The 18,890-nt window shown below is 43.5% G+C and overlaps 1 protein-coding gene across 50 annotated transcripts in view; it reads left to right on the plus strand.

Annotated features, from left to right (window-relative positions):
- The window catches only part of Tm1 (tropomyosin 1), a 55,181-nt gene that overhangs the window by 19,235 nt on the left and 17,056 nt on the right, over positions 1–18,890 (plus strand). For 4 of the 50 annotated variants that reach the window (XM_071682469.1, XM_071682470.1, XM_071682471.1 and 1 more), the window contains exon 1: positions 1,665–2,412. The exons of 39 other annotated variants lie outside the window; for them this stretch is intronic. In XM_071682469.1, coding sequence (XP_071538570.1) covers positions 1,936–2,412 — 477 coding nt within the window. In that variant the 5' untranslated portion in view covers positions 1,665–1,935. Of the gene's footprint in view, positions 1–1,664; positions 2,413–4,987; positions 5,212–18,890 lie in introns of those variants that run through there. 7 more of the 50 variants (XM_071682516.1, XM_071682514.1, XM_071682515.1 and 4 more) reach the window with 4 other exon arrangements.

Here is an 18,890-nt window from a genome sequence, read left to right on the forward strand (position 1 = left end):
CGTCTTGGTGCCGCTTAGAATAAATATGTATTTGGTTCTTTTCGCCGAGACGCTCTTCATTTAAAGAGGAAAAAAAAATGAGTGTGGAAATTTGGGTAATTTTATACTCATCCTAACTAACGCAGCAGCCAACGGTCGCGCCAGGGTCCGCGTAACGAACAACGATCATCAAGACCAACGCCCAATTTTTATAATCTTTTCTTCCCTTCGGATCAGAGTCGCCGTGATCACCACCGCCGGCCACAGGTGAAGATTCAGTGATGTTGTTTGAAATGTTAATAATGAAATACATATTCAATCATCTCCGCTTAATTAAACTTATGACATTTGTCCCGAGGTAAACAGTCACCATCATGATAAACCTTTTAAAATTCATCAGTACGCGCACGCTAAAAGTGTATCATCACCATCATGGTCTATCATCACCATCATCATACCATGTGGCAAAACTACTGTACATAGCCACCATCACGACAGCACAGCACCACCATTACTCTCATATGGTTATGCGACTCCAATGTACAACGCTTCCACCATTAACCTCCTCATCGTCATAGCTCCACAAACCCATTCTACAGCGCCACCTTCATCATAATACAGCACCACTGTCACCTTGTACAGCTCCACTATACAGCGCCACCGTCACCATGGCACAAGCACCACCTCCAGCGAGTGGCGCCGCTGCCTGTGCTTTTCCAAAAATATATCTTTCATTGACAAGCTTCTTTCTTTTTCAGTTACTAATGGTGCATTCAAGATAACAGCCATTTACGTGTATTAATACTTATCAATTTTTTTTCATTGTATTTCATGTTTCTTTAGCCTTTTGGCTTTACATAACAATTGCATGGCAACTTCCCTGGGTCAGAGCCTATTAATTCATTTATAAATTTGCTGCTATTATTTCTGCTTTCATATAATCATTGTCCGTTATTAATCAAAAGACACAAGATCATTCACAATACCAAAGATTATAACATTCCGGCTATAGTGGTGTGCTATAGTCTTTGTGCTCCAAGTAACTAACTGGTAGAAACCTGCCGAGCCAACAGCACCAGGAGCCAGCCAGAGACTGAGGAACTCGCGAGCATAGACCTCGGCCCAAGGGTGACCTCGATGGGTAAGTGTTGCTTCTGTTTTGGTCTGTTCTGACCTACCTTAAAGTAGGTCACAACAGACGACTGTACTCTGGTTTGCCGTAATACTATTGTATAAGATGGACCAAACGAGTGAGGAAAAAACTAGTTACAGGATGGACAAAAGATAAGAATGAAAAAGGAAATCATAAGTTAGAGGAAAAGGAATTCACAGTTATGCAGTGTACAAAATATTTTTGCAATATAATATATCTGTGAAAATGTTTTTTTTAACCAATTAGATCAACTACAAAGGATGTTCGAAATCGATTTTCTAAAATATTCTGTTCAGTAATATAACGATACAGTAGTTAAGTGCTCTATTACCTATAACCAAGATACCGCGTAGGTTGGCAACGTATTTCCAAGACTTTAACACCTGAGAATTTGAGGACCGCAACAAATTTCGCCTTCGCTTTAACACTAGGCACAGTCTAAAAATAGTATTGTGGGTATGAGGGCACATGCGTGGCCAGGAGCCATAAATGGCACAGGGGGTAGGCTGGCGCCAGCCTCCTCAGTAGCGACCGAACGATCCGGCTGGTGCCACACCCGCTGCTGACGCCATCACGTGATTTAACACGTACTTTCTTCTTCATCTCGTTTGGCACACACTTCCAGTACTGGTGCCTGTTCTATCACAAGTGTAACATATGTGTGCAAGTGATCAGTGTTGTTAGCCGCGATGGCGAGGTGCGCGTGAGTTTGAACATCCCGCTTTTGGCTGGCCGAACTTGGCGCACTGCCACCAGTTGGCGCTGGCGTCGCCCTGTCTCAGATTGTAAACAGTGTTGGAAACATGGACTCCTCCTCTGGTAGTGTAACGCGTAGCTCAAACTGCTCTCATTCCTCCCCAGTAGACAGTGTTAATAATAATACAATGCAAAATGGGATTGCTAGCCCCACTTGTGACTCAGAAGATGCGGAAGAAATGGAAAATGTTGATAGCAGTGGTGGAAATAGAACATCAGTGAATGACGGGATCCCCGTCGGTAGTGTTGGTAATATTAGTGTCACATCAGCTGACCCAGACAGCAATGCGAACTCAGGTGTTACCGTCCAAGATGACGCAGACGGTGATAAAGAACTTGAGGAACTAGCAAAACTAAGATGCCAAAGCGTAGCAACCGAAGTGGTAGCTGAGAGATACAAGCGAAGATGTTCAGACTATCCAGGATTTGCGTTCGGATCTTCGATTTTCAGTTCCAATACGATGATGAAGTTCAGCATAATAAAGAATGAACTGCATAACATCATGAATGTGCAGTTGAAAAGGGTTAGTATTAACATTGTCCAGAACGGTGTTGGCAACAGTCAGGCTGTGGTCCCGTCACTGCCAGAGTCTACATTTAATCATAAGTCATGCCAAACCCAGACATACATTCCATTTTGTATGCTCTGTTTTGGGAATATGATCTATTATCTGAGTTCTTGTAGTAAGTGTTGATGAAAAGACTTAAACTATGCAGCAGGCCAATGACTAAACAGAATTGATGATGATGTTAGTATTAATACATGTGGACTTGACATATGGCATCGTGCAATGAGGAGACCGCAGCCCGTAGAGTTGTCGACACCACCTCAATAAACCTTTCTCGCCTGTGACGTGAGACTTCTTGAGTCACGACATCGTTATATACATATATTTATAACATGACGTGCTCATTTCCTTGGATTCATTTCTGAACTCTTGAATTTTGTACCATTAACATTTACACTGCTCGATGAGTTAATGTAATGTGAATAATTAATGAACTGGTTTTGATGTTCAAAAGTTGAATATGATTATGATATGGAGGAAATATAAAAATGGTTATAGAGCCTGTTAGTTGAAACTACACTTGGGTTAGCGGAAATATGTGCAGGGAGAGGTACTTCCCGGAAGAACCTCGCCTCCTTCCCGTCCTGCCACTTATTTAACCATCCTTCAGTCTCTCTAACGCCTTTACCATCTGTCTGGTGTCACCGGTGTATTCAACTTTTTGCCTAACTGGAATGAACCACCAGCGAGTTTGAGACTGTTCCTCATCTCACCGCTGTACCTCCCACGATGGTCCAAGAGATACGAATGAAATAAGCTTGTGGATTTCTTGAAAGGAAATAAACCATTTCATCTTTTTATGTTGATGAATTTTTTGACACAATGATATTCCTTATTCTTTTTTTTATACTGAAGCCCATCCTGGCCTTTGCGGAAGGCGAGATAAAAGAGTTTACGACTAATCTGTGAGGCATGAGTCAGCGAGCTGGCATGTGGGTACACACCCACCCGCCTGCAGGTGCCCTCACACCATTTTGAATCAAATAATGAAGCCTTGTGGTTAGTGACCGTGTAATTCATCGAGATTAGACACAATTCTAGAGTAGTTTAAAAGAATGGCTGTGATAATTGATGGTAGCTGAAGTTGGTGATGTATTGGGTCACTCATCCCGGTGTGGAAATATTGTGTCAAGGTTCTGTCTTAGGGCGATAAAACTTTGGCTATGACATGGTCTCCTTTACGTGTATTTATGGACATATAGATTTGTTTTGTCAACATTTTCGTTAACTTTATGATTGAATGGCACTCTATACACTATTTTATCAGTATGAGAACGAACAGTTACAGTTAACGAGCTGAAAATACAAATGGAAGGGGGCAAAGTACCTGTCGTCCCTGTAGCGCATGCGCAGTCAACATTAATCTGTCAAATAAAGTTTGATTTTCCATATCCCAGCTGCGTACGAAATTCATGGTAAAAGCCTTCAATTTACACAAATTGTTTTTCGCTGCTTGACATCAGATAACTGGTGGTAAGAGAGTTAATCAAGATTAAGATAGACTATGGCACCCACACTCTCCAGCTGGGTATGGGCGCCGGACCGATGACGTCACTCAAGTGTACGAAGACGTTGACTGTAGAGATGAGCGTTATTTTTCTTATAACATACAAGCAGTATGTATTATCGCCCATTAGTCGTATGTAAACATTGAGGCGATTATAAAAGCCGATTTCAAAAGTTGAAAATCAACCCAAGTATCAATATTACGACGATGACTTTATCCGGTTTGCTGGTCTCTTAGATGAGTCCAAATAAGGCAGACGTCCTGGGGAAGACTTTCTCTGGGAGGATGTTGGCATGGGATTTTTCACCTGACCGTATGTTACGCAAACATATTAGTCACGGATTTTGGCTAGTATAATGTTAACAATTTTGTCTTTGTGTAGCTACTGCATCTACCATAGAGTTGCTATGTAGGAATTTAGAAAATGGAGATGTATGTTCAGGGGGGTTGAAATAAATGCGATATGCTTACGTTTAAGAACGATATTAATGTAGACAGTCATATTAATCGTGATTGATTCACTGTATCGTTATTTTGGGTAAAACAAGGAAGCTGGTCCTCCACCTAACTGGTAATGTTTTTGTAATTGGCGCCTATGGATCCTTTATACCGGCTTTCCTGTAGAGGAATTATTTTTCTAATATAGTCTTCTCTATTATTCTTTTAACTTTTGTCCTTGAATATTTACATTACCACATTCTCGTTTACAATAAGTAACGTGGTTGGCATGGAATAACACTTAAAGTAAAGGTGAACAAAATGACTCAGGTGGGCTCCATCTGACAGACAACGCGGAGGGATTCAAACTTTTACTCGTCTTTTGAGGTCAAACATATCATTATTCCAAATATGTATACTGTATTTTGTATCTATGAATGATTCAAGACCTCCTATTAACATTAATATTATTTTTAGATAATAAGAAAGTGATCTAAGGCCAAATAAACGACTGGGGTTATCAGGGTGTGGAAGGTACTAGTTCGGTGGGCGGAGTTTCCACAAGGTTGAGCGGCCGAGTAGAGAGGTCCAGCACGGTAACTTGGCGAGTCAGTGTGATTGCAGAGTTGGACGAAGTGACAGTATTTTGTTATAGTTCTGTGAAGATGACAACCATTGGCAAAGGAGCAGACCTGATGGAGGTTCTTAAAAAGAAAATGCGCCAGGCCAAGGAAGATACAGAGCGCCTTAAGGATGAAAACGAGGAAATATCCAGGAAACTTCAAATAGAAGTTCAGAGGAGAGAAGCCGTAAGTGTCGGATCCGGAGGCATTTTACTTTGTTCCTTTAGGTTTTCCTTTCAGGGACCCCGTTGTTCCTTCATCACCTTTAACGTTATTATTTTAAGGAAGGATTACTGGAATGAATTGAAAGCTGTTAGCTTAAACGGTAGCTTGGGTTGGCAAGACGGGAGGGAGTGGGTGTGTTCGCCGCTCGATATTACCAGCAGCACCGGTCTCCCCCCCACACACCACCAGCCTCCCTCATTCCTCTAGTCGTAATCTTAAGTTTACCTTATTTTCCAGCCATTGTGTGGGAAAATAGACATGTTGTAAACATTGCTTTGCCTACTAGCGTTGCATTACGGTGATTCGTTAACGTTGGATAAATCATATTATATTAATAGTGAATCCCAAATTAGTTTCCAGTATGTATGTTTAGAGTAGATGACAATAAAAAGGTGTTGAAATCGTAAATGTTAAGGGTTTTTGAAGTGGAGGCAGTGTATTGATGAAGCTTGGTTGCCAGGTGTGTATTACCTGTTTATTATTCCGGCAGGTGTTCGCTTAGCCACAGCAACAGCTCTCTTCCACTCTTCATAAGTTGTATCTATAGATGACAAAAAATCCTTCATACTGAAACCAGTGTATAGAGAGACTTCGGTAGCCATAATGTTGGTTGCATAGTTGAGAGTGCAAGTCTTGCCACTCCCGCATACCACTGTCGACGCTACATAAACAGAAAACTGGAGCCGTTGTCGTGAATGCAACGAGAACGTGGCCGGCAGATCCTGGTTGAGGTGCTGATGCAGGATTACTGATGCTCCTTGTTCAGAGTCTGCTCATCAGCACTGTTTCTAGGAATTAGCCTTAAAGAAGTCGAAATAACCGTTGCAATTTGGTGTAATTTGATGTTTTCGCTTGAGATATTTTTGTTCGATACCTCTTCCTGGAGTTTTGCGTATTAACAATTGTATGATTGTTTATAAACTTGAATTTTAAATCTATTACTATAACTTCCATTCATGACGTATTATACAGTCTTGTGCGAGATATATGGACAAGGATTCTTAAGAATTGATGGCAGATATATATCACACAGGAAAACAGTATTCGTCCATGCGGCGTGAATAATTTTGTATTTGTTGTGCCTTTGTTATATCTAGCCCTGAAGTATCCATGACCAAGCTGAGGCAGGAACATGATCGATCATTTTAATGTTATGTTAACGCACACTGGTAACAAAGCTCGAAGTCGGCAAGTAACAGAGTATTAGTTATTTCTCAGCTCGCACAGTTATTGCCTTCCACTTTTGATTCCTCTGAAGAGAAGTATGACTACATCAAAAGACGGTTTTTACCGCTGGATCAGTTGCAAGTCATAGCCATTCGCGTTACAGAGAGAGAGGGGGAGGTAAAAAGATACTTATGACAGTTTTGTAAGTCTTGAGCTACCATATGGTAGTGACTGCATGACCCGCGAGACCGCTGTGGTGGTGGGGAGGACATGAGTATGCCACAGGTTCACCTGTTGTCTCCACCACCTGAGTGAAGCCACCATACCTCGCCAAGGCCGCCACACCGTCGCTTGGCTAAAGCCATCAAGGCAGACCTAGCTAAAGCGTTTAAGCTACATGCTGGCTACAACCGCATGGCCAAGGACATCACGGAAAAGGCTGCTTCATAAACACCTGGTTAAAGTGATCGGTCGCACCAAATGTTCCGAAGATTGTCACATTGTCTAACCCCTCAGGCCAGTGCTTGTCTAATCCCTTCATACAAACCTAGCCAAGCCCTTCACACCTACACTTTGCTCGTACCGCCGTCACCAGTACCACACTAAGGTCGTTACACCAGTACCATTCTTGAGGCCGCCATGACAGTACAACATTAAGGCCGCCATGCCAGTACTAACTACACTAAGGCGGCCACAGCAGCGGTGGGTATTAGATAACATACTTTTTAACGTTTGCATGGTTAGCTCGTACAGAAGAAGGTTAACAACATTTTGTATGAATCCGTAGATGGTAGAAGGTATCTGGTGAAGGCGTGGGTGCTAGGGCGGGATGGGGTAGGTTGGGGGTGAAGGTATGGGGACTGGAGGCAAGGTTACCCCGGCGTGGTACCCCACCTCGGGCGACCTTGTCTCTACCACCTCTTCACCTTCCCATGCTGTGGCAAGTTCACCTGCCTTTACACCGTAAACAGCATTGTTAATTATATAATTATTATCGTTATTATTACAAGGGCGGCGCTGGATATGTTTTGACGTAGACGTATCAGAAAAGGTTGGGTGTTTAAAGTGTTCTTTAGTAGATAGTTCGATCGTGTGTTTCCATGTGTAGAGGTTAAGAGTGCAGCAGGGTGTGACACCTCAGTAATTGCTAGTTGTGTGCGGGAGAAAGGGAGAGTACACTTCTAAACCAGTCGTATCTGGGGAGTGATACATGTGACGGAAGTCTGGGGAAAGCTTGCTCTTGCGACTATCCCCTATCCCGTCCTGGAAAATGTTTTGGTGTCGTTGCCATGGCAGGAATATTACTCTTTATTCTGGTATGTGGCACATAGGGTCCAACACAGCTCCTCACCGGCGCCCTAGATGAAGGACTCTCTCCTCGTATTTACTCGTATTTAAAGTATGAGCGTCTGTTTAGTGTTAAGTTATGCCATTTCTGGATCCTTAGCTCGTATGTAACTAGTACTGATGTAGGAAACTTAGGAGAATGAATATGGTGGGTGATGAGTGAACAGGTGTCTGGGTAAGTAAGAGGGAAAGTGGGGCGTGCTGAAGTGAGATGATGAAGGGAGGTATTGGTTGGGTTGTTGGCCTTGCCTTACTCTGACGTCACAATGGATTGACTGTTTTCTTGTTTCATTATGGTATGTTCTCAGCTACAGCAAGGTGATATAACCAGGGAACGCTATCGAACTCTTCCCCAGCACCACCCACAGTCACGTCTGGAACATTCGTTGGGCAGCATGTTGACCCCATTAACGTGAGGGTGAAGCTGTTTTCTTAGTTAACTTCTGGCACGAATGTACAACGCTGAACCCGCAGTTTATTTGTGTAGTTAGTTTTTTTTTTCAATACGCAGGTTTTGTTAGAGTTGCTTAAGTAGATGAGATCCAAAGTGCTTAAGCTATAATTGCAGTAAGATATTGTTAGAGGCTTTAGAAGGATGGATGTAGGTGTTCTGTAGGGGCATGTAGTAAGAGTAGATAAGGAATGCAGGACACCATTAGGGCAGTGCAACAGGTGGGAAGGAGATCAGAAGTTGCCTTCCTCTGTTTTCAGCTCCGAGGTCACGCCCTAAGCCTGACCTCGTTTCCGTATAGTTCCGACCCTGTGGCCGCCCGTTACCCCACTCGCTAGTCCATTACCCCTTATTACTGCCACTCGCTACTACCAGCTTAGTAATATGTATTGGACTGAAGATATGTTGACTCATAATTACCTTTACTGGCAAAGCTCTGATTGAGTTATTGCCCTCCGTTCAGCGTTGTGAATTAAGTGATCATTATTTAGTGCATAATTTGCAAAGAATTAAGATTTATATATACATACATATAATTTGATATTTTTTCTATTAAAGCCAATGAGTCTTTTGTTAACTTCACGGTAGCCTGTTCAGAATCGAGAACGATTTTGAATAATTCGAGGACTATCAGCGACAAGCGTAGACTTGGTTACTCATGATACCATAACCCTTGCAGTTGCGTTCATATTACAGCATGTTCAAGTTGAGGGACGTATTTGTCGTGTATTGTGTCGTACAAGCAATCTGGCAACACTGGAATATATTCCTGCCGCGCGCGTCATTGTACATTGTTCTTCATGAATGTGTTTTGTGGCGCTGGTTGTATTGGCCAAGGTCTATTGCCCGGATTTGATTAAGGAAGGTCCTGGAAGGACAGTTCTCGTTAATGTTTCGCTTGTGTTTTCTGTCTTGTTCCGTCTTAGTCCAAGCATGCAGATATATACTGAATGTGGAAGGAAGCAGTGGTGGGGATCTCTGCTGCGGCAGGTGCATCGTGGGAAACGGTGGACGGTGCGTGGGAAAGTTGGGGTCTGCGCTGCTTGTCTGCCCTCCCTTGTAACCACCCCTCACAGCTTTGGCATTTAAACTCTAAAGGACAACGTGTTTGGGTCATTTTCAGACAAATCCTACGAGAGGGTGCGCTATTCTTTATTGTTTGTTAATTTGGTGCCATTAATTGTTCGCTGTCAGTTTGCACACTTTATTAAGCTTATTCTTTTTAATGAATCATTTTCTGGAAAAAACTAAACTTGTGTAATGTACTTTTTATTTCTAAACGTTAGGGATAATTCAAGGTATTTGTTAGGTGAACTTGATTTTTTTAATGCTGAAATGAACGTTTGTATACTGTATAGTATTAAACAAATATATTGCAGTTGTACATTCGTCTCGATAACTTGGTAGAAATGGAACCTGTGATTAGTATGTAAACAGATTTAGTATGAACTTAACATGTATCGCGCTATGAACTTGTAGCCATAATTTAGGCCTTGGGCATTTGTTATTTTGAAGGCGAAAGTTTGTAAGTGGGTTACTGTCCCTTCTGAAAATCCACACCATTACCTTGCCTTGGTCTGGGTAAACATTAATCCTGTGACTTATGATAGTACTGGGGGCACCAGCTTTATGAGACACCACAGTTTATCATGTTTATGCTAGGAAATAGAACTCTGGCGGTAATTATGTGAGCATTATCCTGCTTTCATCAGTGCTGTAGCCGTGTGCCCGAGAAGACCTACCTGTGCTGGGCTCACCTGAGAACCAAGGCCGCTATGGTTCACTACCCCTTCCTCCGCTCCCCTCCTCCCCACCTCCCAGTTACACCTGCCACTCTTAACCCACATTTCATCGTTATTCTGTGTACAGAGCAGTAAATGAAGGTTCAGAGTCTGCAGATACCAAATGATGAACCATGTTGCTGATAATACTGGGTCGTTTTAACCTGTTTCATAGTAACGACAACTTAGGCAATACTACAGATTATATCATTTTAGTATGTTAAAATTATATGAAGTTGGTACACAATAGCTTAGTGTAATAATGCAGATAATGCTGCTTCAGGTCTTGGTTTATGAGTTGTACGTCGGTCGTAATTTCGTTAATCCAGTGGTTAGTTCGGTGGATATATGCCTATTTCTGAAGTAATTTCAAAGCTTGGTACTCATGATACTCATGAGTCTTTGCGAGGGGTTGCATATAAACATAGTTATATAATACGTTTTCCACAGAAACTTTATACTGCAGGTCGTGGAATTGAATTGTAGAGGGTGGGAACTTGTACTCACGCTTACCATTTACTCTCAACCTCTCTCTCTCTCTCTCTCTCTCTCTCTCTCTCTCTCTCTCTCTCTCTCTATATATATATATATATATATATATATATATATATATATATATATATATATATATATATGAGTACGCAGACCAGTATCATGATCTTGTAAGTACTCTGTCTGTCTGTTATGACAGCCATGAGGCTACGAACGTAGGGTAAACCCTGAACTTGCATAGGGACTAGGCTTTGTACTTGTTTCTCAACCAGTGTTCATGGCGCAGTCATGGAATTCAGTGCGGAGTGCAATGAAAACGTTCTCAGCGCGCGCTGCCTTGGATATGAATATTTTGTGTAGAGTACAGTTAACTAGACCAGTATATTTCGTACAAGGTTTTGATTTCGCTTACTACATTATCCAACACCATTTTAACCACCAGTAGCAGTAAGAAAGCATCATTGATGTGATGAGGCAGGAGTTTCAAGTTGTTGATTACATTATTGTCCCTCAGATCTCCCATCCGTCCTGTGTCTTTTTGTACGTATGCATGTGAATATGATTGCGTGGCCCCGCCCTTCCCCTCTATGTGTGCTCCGCCTTGCAGTACCAGTAACATGAGTGTAGCACGTCGTCACACAAGGGACCATCCGCTCCCAGATGTGGCGGAAGTGCTGAACATTGCCCAGTCATCACGTCATGTGTGGTTAGGAGGGGGGGGGGGGGGCTGACGTCACCAAAATTGTCTATAGTGATGGCGACCGAGTCAGCCAGGCGCCAGACGGTGGCTGGACCCCGAGCTGCTGACCCACCACCAACGCTCAGTCCGATGCTCCCCTGCCCCTCCACCAATACTTACAACTCAGGTTCCCTTGCTCCTCCATCTAGAGTCGGTTGGCGTTCATTGCTTCTCATCAGTTGCACACTTGTACAGGGGGGAATCCAGATTTATTATCAGTGTTGAACACTTGGCAAGGGGGTTGCCAACAACGAATATAGTTCTTACACTCCTTTTTCATGTTTTTTTTTTATTAAAAAAATGTGTATATCGTGGTGGGGAGGGATGAGAACAGCTGTGTCATGTTTGCGACATGGAGATGTATCGAAGAGGGAGAGAGAGGACGCTAATGAGATGCAGAGACAGAAAGGGAGTGACGTCGACGGTTGGTGAGCCCTTGACGACCAACATGCTTTACCCACGCCCAAGGATGAAAGTAATACTCACTATTTCCCTCATCATGTTGCTGTTAGGACCTGGCAAATTCTCATTTAATTGCGCTTGTATGTCTAGGGCTACTCTTTATCAGCCAGCCAAGTGAGATGTGCCTCAGAATAAACATTTTCATGAAAATGACACAATAGACCTAGCCTTCCAAATAGTTTCATGGTTTGCCACCCTGATGTTTTTAAGTATGTTTGTAGATAGCAGTAAAATGAGGCCATTTGGAAAAGGAAAGGAAGGAAGAAATAAAAAAGCTTCCTTTCACCGTTGTACATCAATGCGGTCTCCCCCCTCCTCCCTTCCCCATTTGTGCGTCCCCCACCCTCTATTTATGGCTCGTGATCACACAAAAAGTCATATAACCGTGCCTATCACGACATAGGAAGTTGATACCGCAGCTGTCACTTGGTATACATTTGAGGCTTTCAGGGTTCATGGCAAACATTTTCCAGCTTTCCAACCACTGATTTGTTTGAGTGGTGGTACTGAGTCCAGGAGGAGGTGAAATCCTGTTTCTGGGTATGTATGATTCTTACGTAGGTGTGTTCGTGCTAGCTAATGTGCGTGTTTAGTGACCATGTTTCCTCGTGTAGGCGTGGCGGCCACGTACACTTCCGCGTGTAGGTGTTCAGGCGGAGTAGAGTGCGGATATGGGCGGGAAGCTCCGTATAGTGGGTGGAGTGGGCGTTGGGCCAGGTCAGCCATAGCACAGCACGCTCCCCCACAACACGTCATTCGAGCATTTTCCTGCTAGTACCGACATCTAGCAAATTTTGTATCCCTGTAAATAGTTACCCAAGTGAACTGTTTTAGTATATATATAAGATATATAGGGCATGGTTTTGGTTAGGGGGCTTTGATTTTTGTGCATCATTCATTACAGCTAGAGAGTGAAAAGGAGCGAATGAGGACATTTCTTCGCCTGTTCCTGGCGCTAACCTCGCTAACTCGAGAAATAATAAACGTGTATGAATGTGTATGTGTGTGTGTTTGAAAGCCGAATATATTAATTTTAGGAGACATGTGGATATCTTGAAAAACAGTGAACTGTGTATGTGTGACACCTTAACTACGTTGTGGTAATGGGGACCTTTTGAGGAAAACTGATCCAGATTGAATACTTTGAAGCTGAACGAAACCTTTGAGATGCATCGAATGCTGACAATAGAGGTAGGGGTTTATGTGCATTTTGGTTTCAAGGATTTGACATTTTTCTGCTCTGTAGATTCCAGAATCAGTTCATTAGTTTAAAATTAGAGTTACACACTGAAATAGCGTCTTTCCTTTAAATTTGCCTCACATTCCTCGTCTTTATAAGTAAGGGGAGAGACAGGTATTTGCTTCATCTTTTCATCCGTCATATCATTGAAATTAGTCAACGAAAATGCTCAGGAATTACGTCAGCCGTACGGTGGTTTACCGACACCCGCTTGCACTCACACGGGAAGGTATTTAATGAAATCATTCTGTACCCTGATGTTTGTGATATACATTCACCTACATGGAGCTGACTCATTTTGTAGTTTTATTTTTATTGTTAATTAGCCAGAGTATTTTCGTTATCGTTGGTGTTCCGTGATTGTACAGCTATCATAAGGACTTGGTGGAATAGTGTGATTTTTTAATTTGATTCTTACATGATTTGACGTGCCATTGTGTTTATTATTGGAGTTTTGAAGAGAACTACTGGGATACAGAGGAAGTCTGCACTAGAGGCTGGAGGGAGAGTGGAAGCGCTTCTCCACGATAAGATATTATATAGATTAGATAGACATTGAACTATGGCGAGTCTTATGCTGATGGCATAGTTGACTGTCAGGGTGTTGTCGAAGCTTGCACCTCTGGCTGACTTTAAAGGCTTCACGAGAAAGATGCTGTTATTGTGAATAAAGAGGAATTCCAGTCACTCAGACGCGTATTATTGACTAGGATCTGCTAACGCTGGATGTGTGGCGACTGAAACAAAAGGAAGCTATTCTTGCACAGCGGCAGGCGTAGGCATCGTTCTCCCTTCGTTATTCTCTACTCACCAGTGAGCATTTAATTAAAACCTTTAGTCAGCATGGTTTGGAAGAAGCCACAGACCACGAGTTATTATTTTTGGTTTGATAAACAGCTAGACGGTTCGCAGACCACCATTGATTGCAGACCCTGCCTATGAAATTGGTTATTGCCTAGCTATGCACGTCAACCCGTTTATAATTACACTTTCCGGGCTGGAATATATACATTGTGTGTGAAACATGATTCATCCAGTTAGAGATGACTTCCTGTCTCATATATTTAGCTTTAGAAATCATAGTCTTTTACATCCGTTAAGGAATTGAGTGCGTTCACTTTGTTTTTCTTTTGTTGACTTTTACACTTTCTGGCGTCTAGTCAGGGCGATGAGCTCACTTTAGTCGAAAGAGAGTGCTTTGTTTAGTGTTGGGAAGCTGTGTTAAGGAGCTGGGGTTAGGCTAAACCCCGTCTTGCCGCTCCTGCTGTGGAGGCGATTCATTACCAGCGCCGCATGTGTGTGTGTGTGTGTGTGTGTGTGTGTGCAACCCGCGAACCTAGCTTGACTCAACATCATGCAGTAGTACCCAGGATCTTGTGCCGAGCATCTATTGTGCAACTCACGTCACAGTGTTAACACACGGCCTTACCTGCTTACCAACGTCTAGGGATATTCGTGTGTTGTCCCTGGCCTTTAGAATGATTATAGTTCCTTTTAATCCCCAGTTCCTTGTTGCTCCTCTGTTAAACAAGCAATTAACCTTACTTGATTTGAAGCCGCTTTCAGCTAGCCTAGAGTTTGTTTATTATATAACTACTCCGATATGGCGGCTGGTTTTTTACTTGCGAATGTTTAGTTGTGAGTTTTTAGTTTTTTTTTTTTTTTTGTTATACGTTTACGCATTGAAAAGAATGAGTTTGGCGGATAAATTTCAGTGTTAATGACCAAGCATGTGCGATGTCTTAGCTTAAACGAAGCAAACATACTGAAGTTGGTGTTGAAATGGTATTGGGGCCATGAGTATGTTGATGTAAGGCTAGACCCGGTGAGACACAGGCTATCCTCTGTGCGGCCCTTGCTGCCTTCCCCCTCCTCCTCCAACCATGCTCGCCACCACGTCTCTGCCTCTCCCCTTGGAAGTTCACTGTTGATACGTGTTGCTTGAAGATAGTCAATATTTAGTCAAATCTTTTTCTTCTTTGCAGATAAGATAAAAGTGATAACAGGCTGGCGTTGTGACTTTCATGGTTGCTAATGGTAGATACGCAATATGTTATTTAAACTTGGCATGGAGTTAGATACCCGTACACCATAGTTTTGATGCTGGAGTTGTGCATGACTGGTGTAACTAGAGGGATGAACAGCTTTGAGCATGATACCATCACTCAAGGGTTTGATGGCGAGCGCAGATCTAAGGGCCTTGTCAAAGGCCTGGCCATTATACCCAAGAATCGCAGAGCGTCTCCCTCAAAGATTAGACTGTCGTGCTCAAGGGGTCAATCCACAGCCCAGCGGCGCTCCACTCTCGGAAGGCCATGGGAACTGGCCTGGACACCCAGGTGTCTCTATTTGTCGTGTTCTCAAGTCTCTCCAGAACTTACCTGATGAAGGAGGCTATTTTGGTGATCAGCTGTCGACACACTGTTGTGGTCATCCAGTGCCTTTGTCCGTACGGCTAGTTGCATGTTTACACCGCTGATGAAAGTCCCCAGGGGAGAGGGTTCGTGGTCACTCCCTGTGCGCCACCAGCCGGCCTGCTCCCCCATCCCCCCTGCGTTTGTGTCCAAACTAACGGAGACTCGCATCGGCGCTGCTGCTGCTTACCTCGGCCATCTTGCACCGGCACAGTGTTGATATCAGCTGGAGAAGAACCGCTCTGGCTCAAATGTCAGGACGAGCTTGATCCGAGACTGTCATGTGCCCGCTTCCTCCCCTCCCCCCTTTCACCTGGCATGTGTTACCGTAAACAGTATAAGATATGCGTGGTAGATACAGCTGATTACACTGACCATGTAAGCACGTCATATGGCTATTATTTTTCAAGGAAATACGATTCGTTAGTCGTAAACAGCTTTACAGCTGACCGGTAATGGCACATGCAGGTGACCAAGAGTTGAATATAAAGCCACTTGTGTAGTGTCGTGTGATTGGGACTCATGGTTACTTTTCAAGAATGGGTGTTATCTCATGGAACAACAACTGGGCACTTGACATGTCCGGTGGGATTTACACCACCGGCCACTGGCCCGGTCTTCAGGTTAGACAGCTGAGTATCATCTTTTCTCAGTAATTTGATTTGTCCAGGCGTTGATGTAACCAGTTAAAAACAACACTAACCTGGTGGGCATTCACCACCCTTTGCTCTTTAAGCACTGTGGCTTTAACGTATTTTATTGTATACCAGAACTTAATGTTATGTAGTAGAAAGATTATACCGTGCTTGAAACGCTCTATATGATAATTTTGTGCTTTTGTCAAATGATATTAGTGTATCCTCAACAGTAAAGGGGGGAGGAATAAGACTGCTTCGTCGAGTGTGGTAAGCGATGTGATGGCTGGTCTACACAGCCGCGGCCGGATGTCGCCCTGCTCACCACCTGCCACACACGCTCCCCACCACCACACCCAAACCCTCCTTGGGGAGATTCCCTGTAGTTACTGCAGTAACGTTTATTTATAGTGCACAGTAACTTGATCTGATACGCAGAAAGTTTTAATGAGACAGTGGAGGTAAAAAGTTTGAAGTACGGTCATGAAGCCTTGCCTTGTAGAAGGGATAACTGACCGATGGGAAGTCAAACCACCTGAGGTGGGGGAATGAAAAGCTGGGATAGTCATGTCATCGAACACCGTAATCTGTACAACTGTAATAAAAGTAACAAACATACATGCCAGTATTTTTTTTTTTTTCAATTGGAAGCATGGATGACATGTGGAAGATGGAGCCAGGCGAGGCTTGTTTGCAAGGCCGTCGACCTCTAGAGTTTGGCTTGTAGGGAGCACTCACCCACCGGTACACCCCTTCCCCACCACACACACACGCACAATGATAACAATGACTGGGGTCTCCCAAATGACAAGTATGAGGCCAGTAGGCGAGTTCCCCAGGCAAGGGTGGCATGACAGCCGGGTTGCGTTTGACCCCTTGTGTTGGTTCACCTACTGATCATGGTGGGGGTCTCTTCAGAAATTAGTCAGTATTGTCTGCCCTTTGAGATAGGAGAGTGTGTTTTCTTGGGTTTTGAATCTTGATTTTAACATTCATGGTGAAGCTCGTGTTTTGAATATGTTCTTAGTGAGGTAGTGTTTCATCAGACTCTGATGAAGCAGCGATTAGAGGGTCTTCCTATGGGAGTTTAGTATCGCATAAAAAGTTATCTGAAGTTCTAGAGCGCATCCGTCAGGGAGCGTCACCCTCCCGTTACCTCAACCAGGCTTTGCCCGCCAGCTCATCCCACAGCTAGTCAGTCTTTGCCTCCTCCAAACATAGTGTGTATATATATATATATATATATATATATATATATATATATATAATGCATTAGTGAGGTTTGATCAGGCGCATAAGTTAAAACGAGCGTTTGAATTCATGGATACCCGAGTTGTATCGGCTGTTTTATGGAATTTGTGTCCATGGTTAAGCGTACCCAAGACGAAAAGTGCCATGGTTAACATTCGGAGTGGAGCTCCTGTTATAAGGGATGTGGAGGGTGGGTTAGGTCTTAAGGGGGAGTTGGTGTGTGGCTGGGCCGGGTCTCATGGGAGGGAGGGAGGAGGCATGAGCGGGCGGGATGGGGGATGCGGCCAAACATGGACATGGCGTGTGCGTGCCCAGCACCCGGCCACTACCCAGCCATTGGGGCGGTCACAGCCAGGCTGGCCGGGGCGGCGGCAGCATCAACAACATCATGACGGTGGTGGCGCTGTTGCTGCTGCCCTGGCTGGTAGGACACACACAGTCACATACACACGTACTGAAACTTCATCGCATAATGTTCGTGCTCATTTGTCTGTCAATCTCTACACAGCCCCTGCATTCGTGCTGTGCTGTTCGTCACCCGCATCCACTGGACATACGCGTCTTTCCACAGCAATGCATGTAAGGGAAATCTTGACGCTTCAGTAGACTGTTTCCCATTTATTCAAATCTGGAAATTTTCTGTGGAAGTAGAGTAAGACACGTTGATTGGTAAAGATAAGGTTTAAGAACAGACTGCCACATAAAGAGCAAGTAGCAGAGTCGGTCGGACCGTATGTGTTAGAGAGCGTGACAGCGGATGCTCTTTATCATGTGTTTTTGCTGGAACATGATTATATATGTGTGGTAGCAGGACACACTGCAATGCCTTACCTTCGTCTTGTTTCTCTAACATCATCTTTCTGTCTATGCAAAGCTTTCACTTGTTGCCAAGGGTCAACCGCCTACCTTAGCTTGTGACACATATGTCGGTCGAACGAATAAAGAGCTTTTCCGAAGCCACTCTGCAATACCAACTGTAGTTGGAAATACTGAAATGGAAGAAAAATAACGTGAAGAATTTTGTAACTAAGCTGTATGCCACTGTAGTGTCCATCCTGTAGGAGAACTATCAACAGATTGTGTCCATCTTATGAAAGAAACTGTCATGTGATGTCATATTAGGCTTGTACCATTTGTAAGACCAGAGTGCAGTAACAGAGCAACCATCGGTACCCGCTTTAACGTGGGTATGCTGCTTGGCTCATTTTTTTACCATGTTCTTGGAACATCTGTCCCTCAGATACTTGAAAAAAACACCTAATGATTTTTTTTTTTTTTTTTATTATAAAGCTTGAAGGCTTGTTGCCCCTTCATAAATCCAGATAGTCCCCGACGGACAGCTATAGGGAATATTTTTTTTTGTTTTTATCTTGCATGAGAGTACACCATAGCAGTGCCTGTTTCCCTCCACCATTCATTTATCTCTTATTGTAGACAGTGTTCGGGAACGGCTTGGGGAATCAATGAGAAGACTGCTACCTTATAAGGCCAACCAAGGGTAGCCATTGGATGACTCACTGGCCGAAAGACTCCTCCACATCCCCCTCCCTGACTCCCAGCCCATTTGCCCCTGACTTAATATTATTGAAATGCAGTAAACCTCAGAGAAGTCAATTTGTGCTTATGAGTAGATTGTGAAATGGGTTTTGAGACGGTGAACG

Source organism: Panulirus ornatus, chromosome 34, assembly GCF_036320965.1.
Source record: "Panulirus ornatus isolate Po-2019 chromosome 34, ASM3632096v1, whole genome shotgun sequence".
Classification (NCBI taxonomy): Eukaryota; Metazoa; Arthropoda; class Malacostraca; order Decapoda; family Palinuridae; genus Panulirus; species Panulirus ornatus.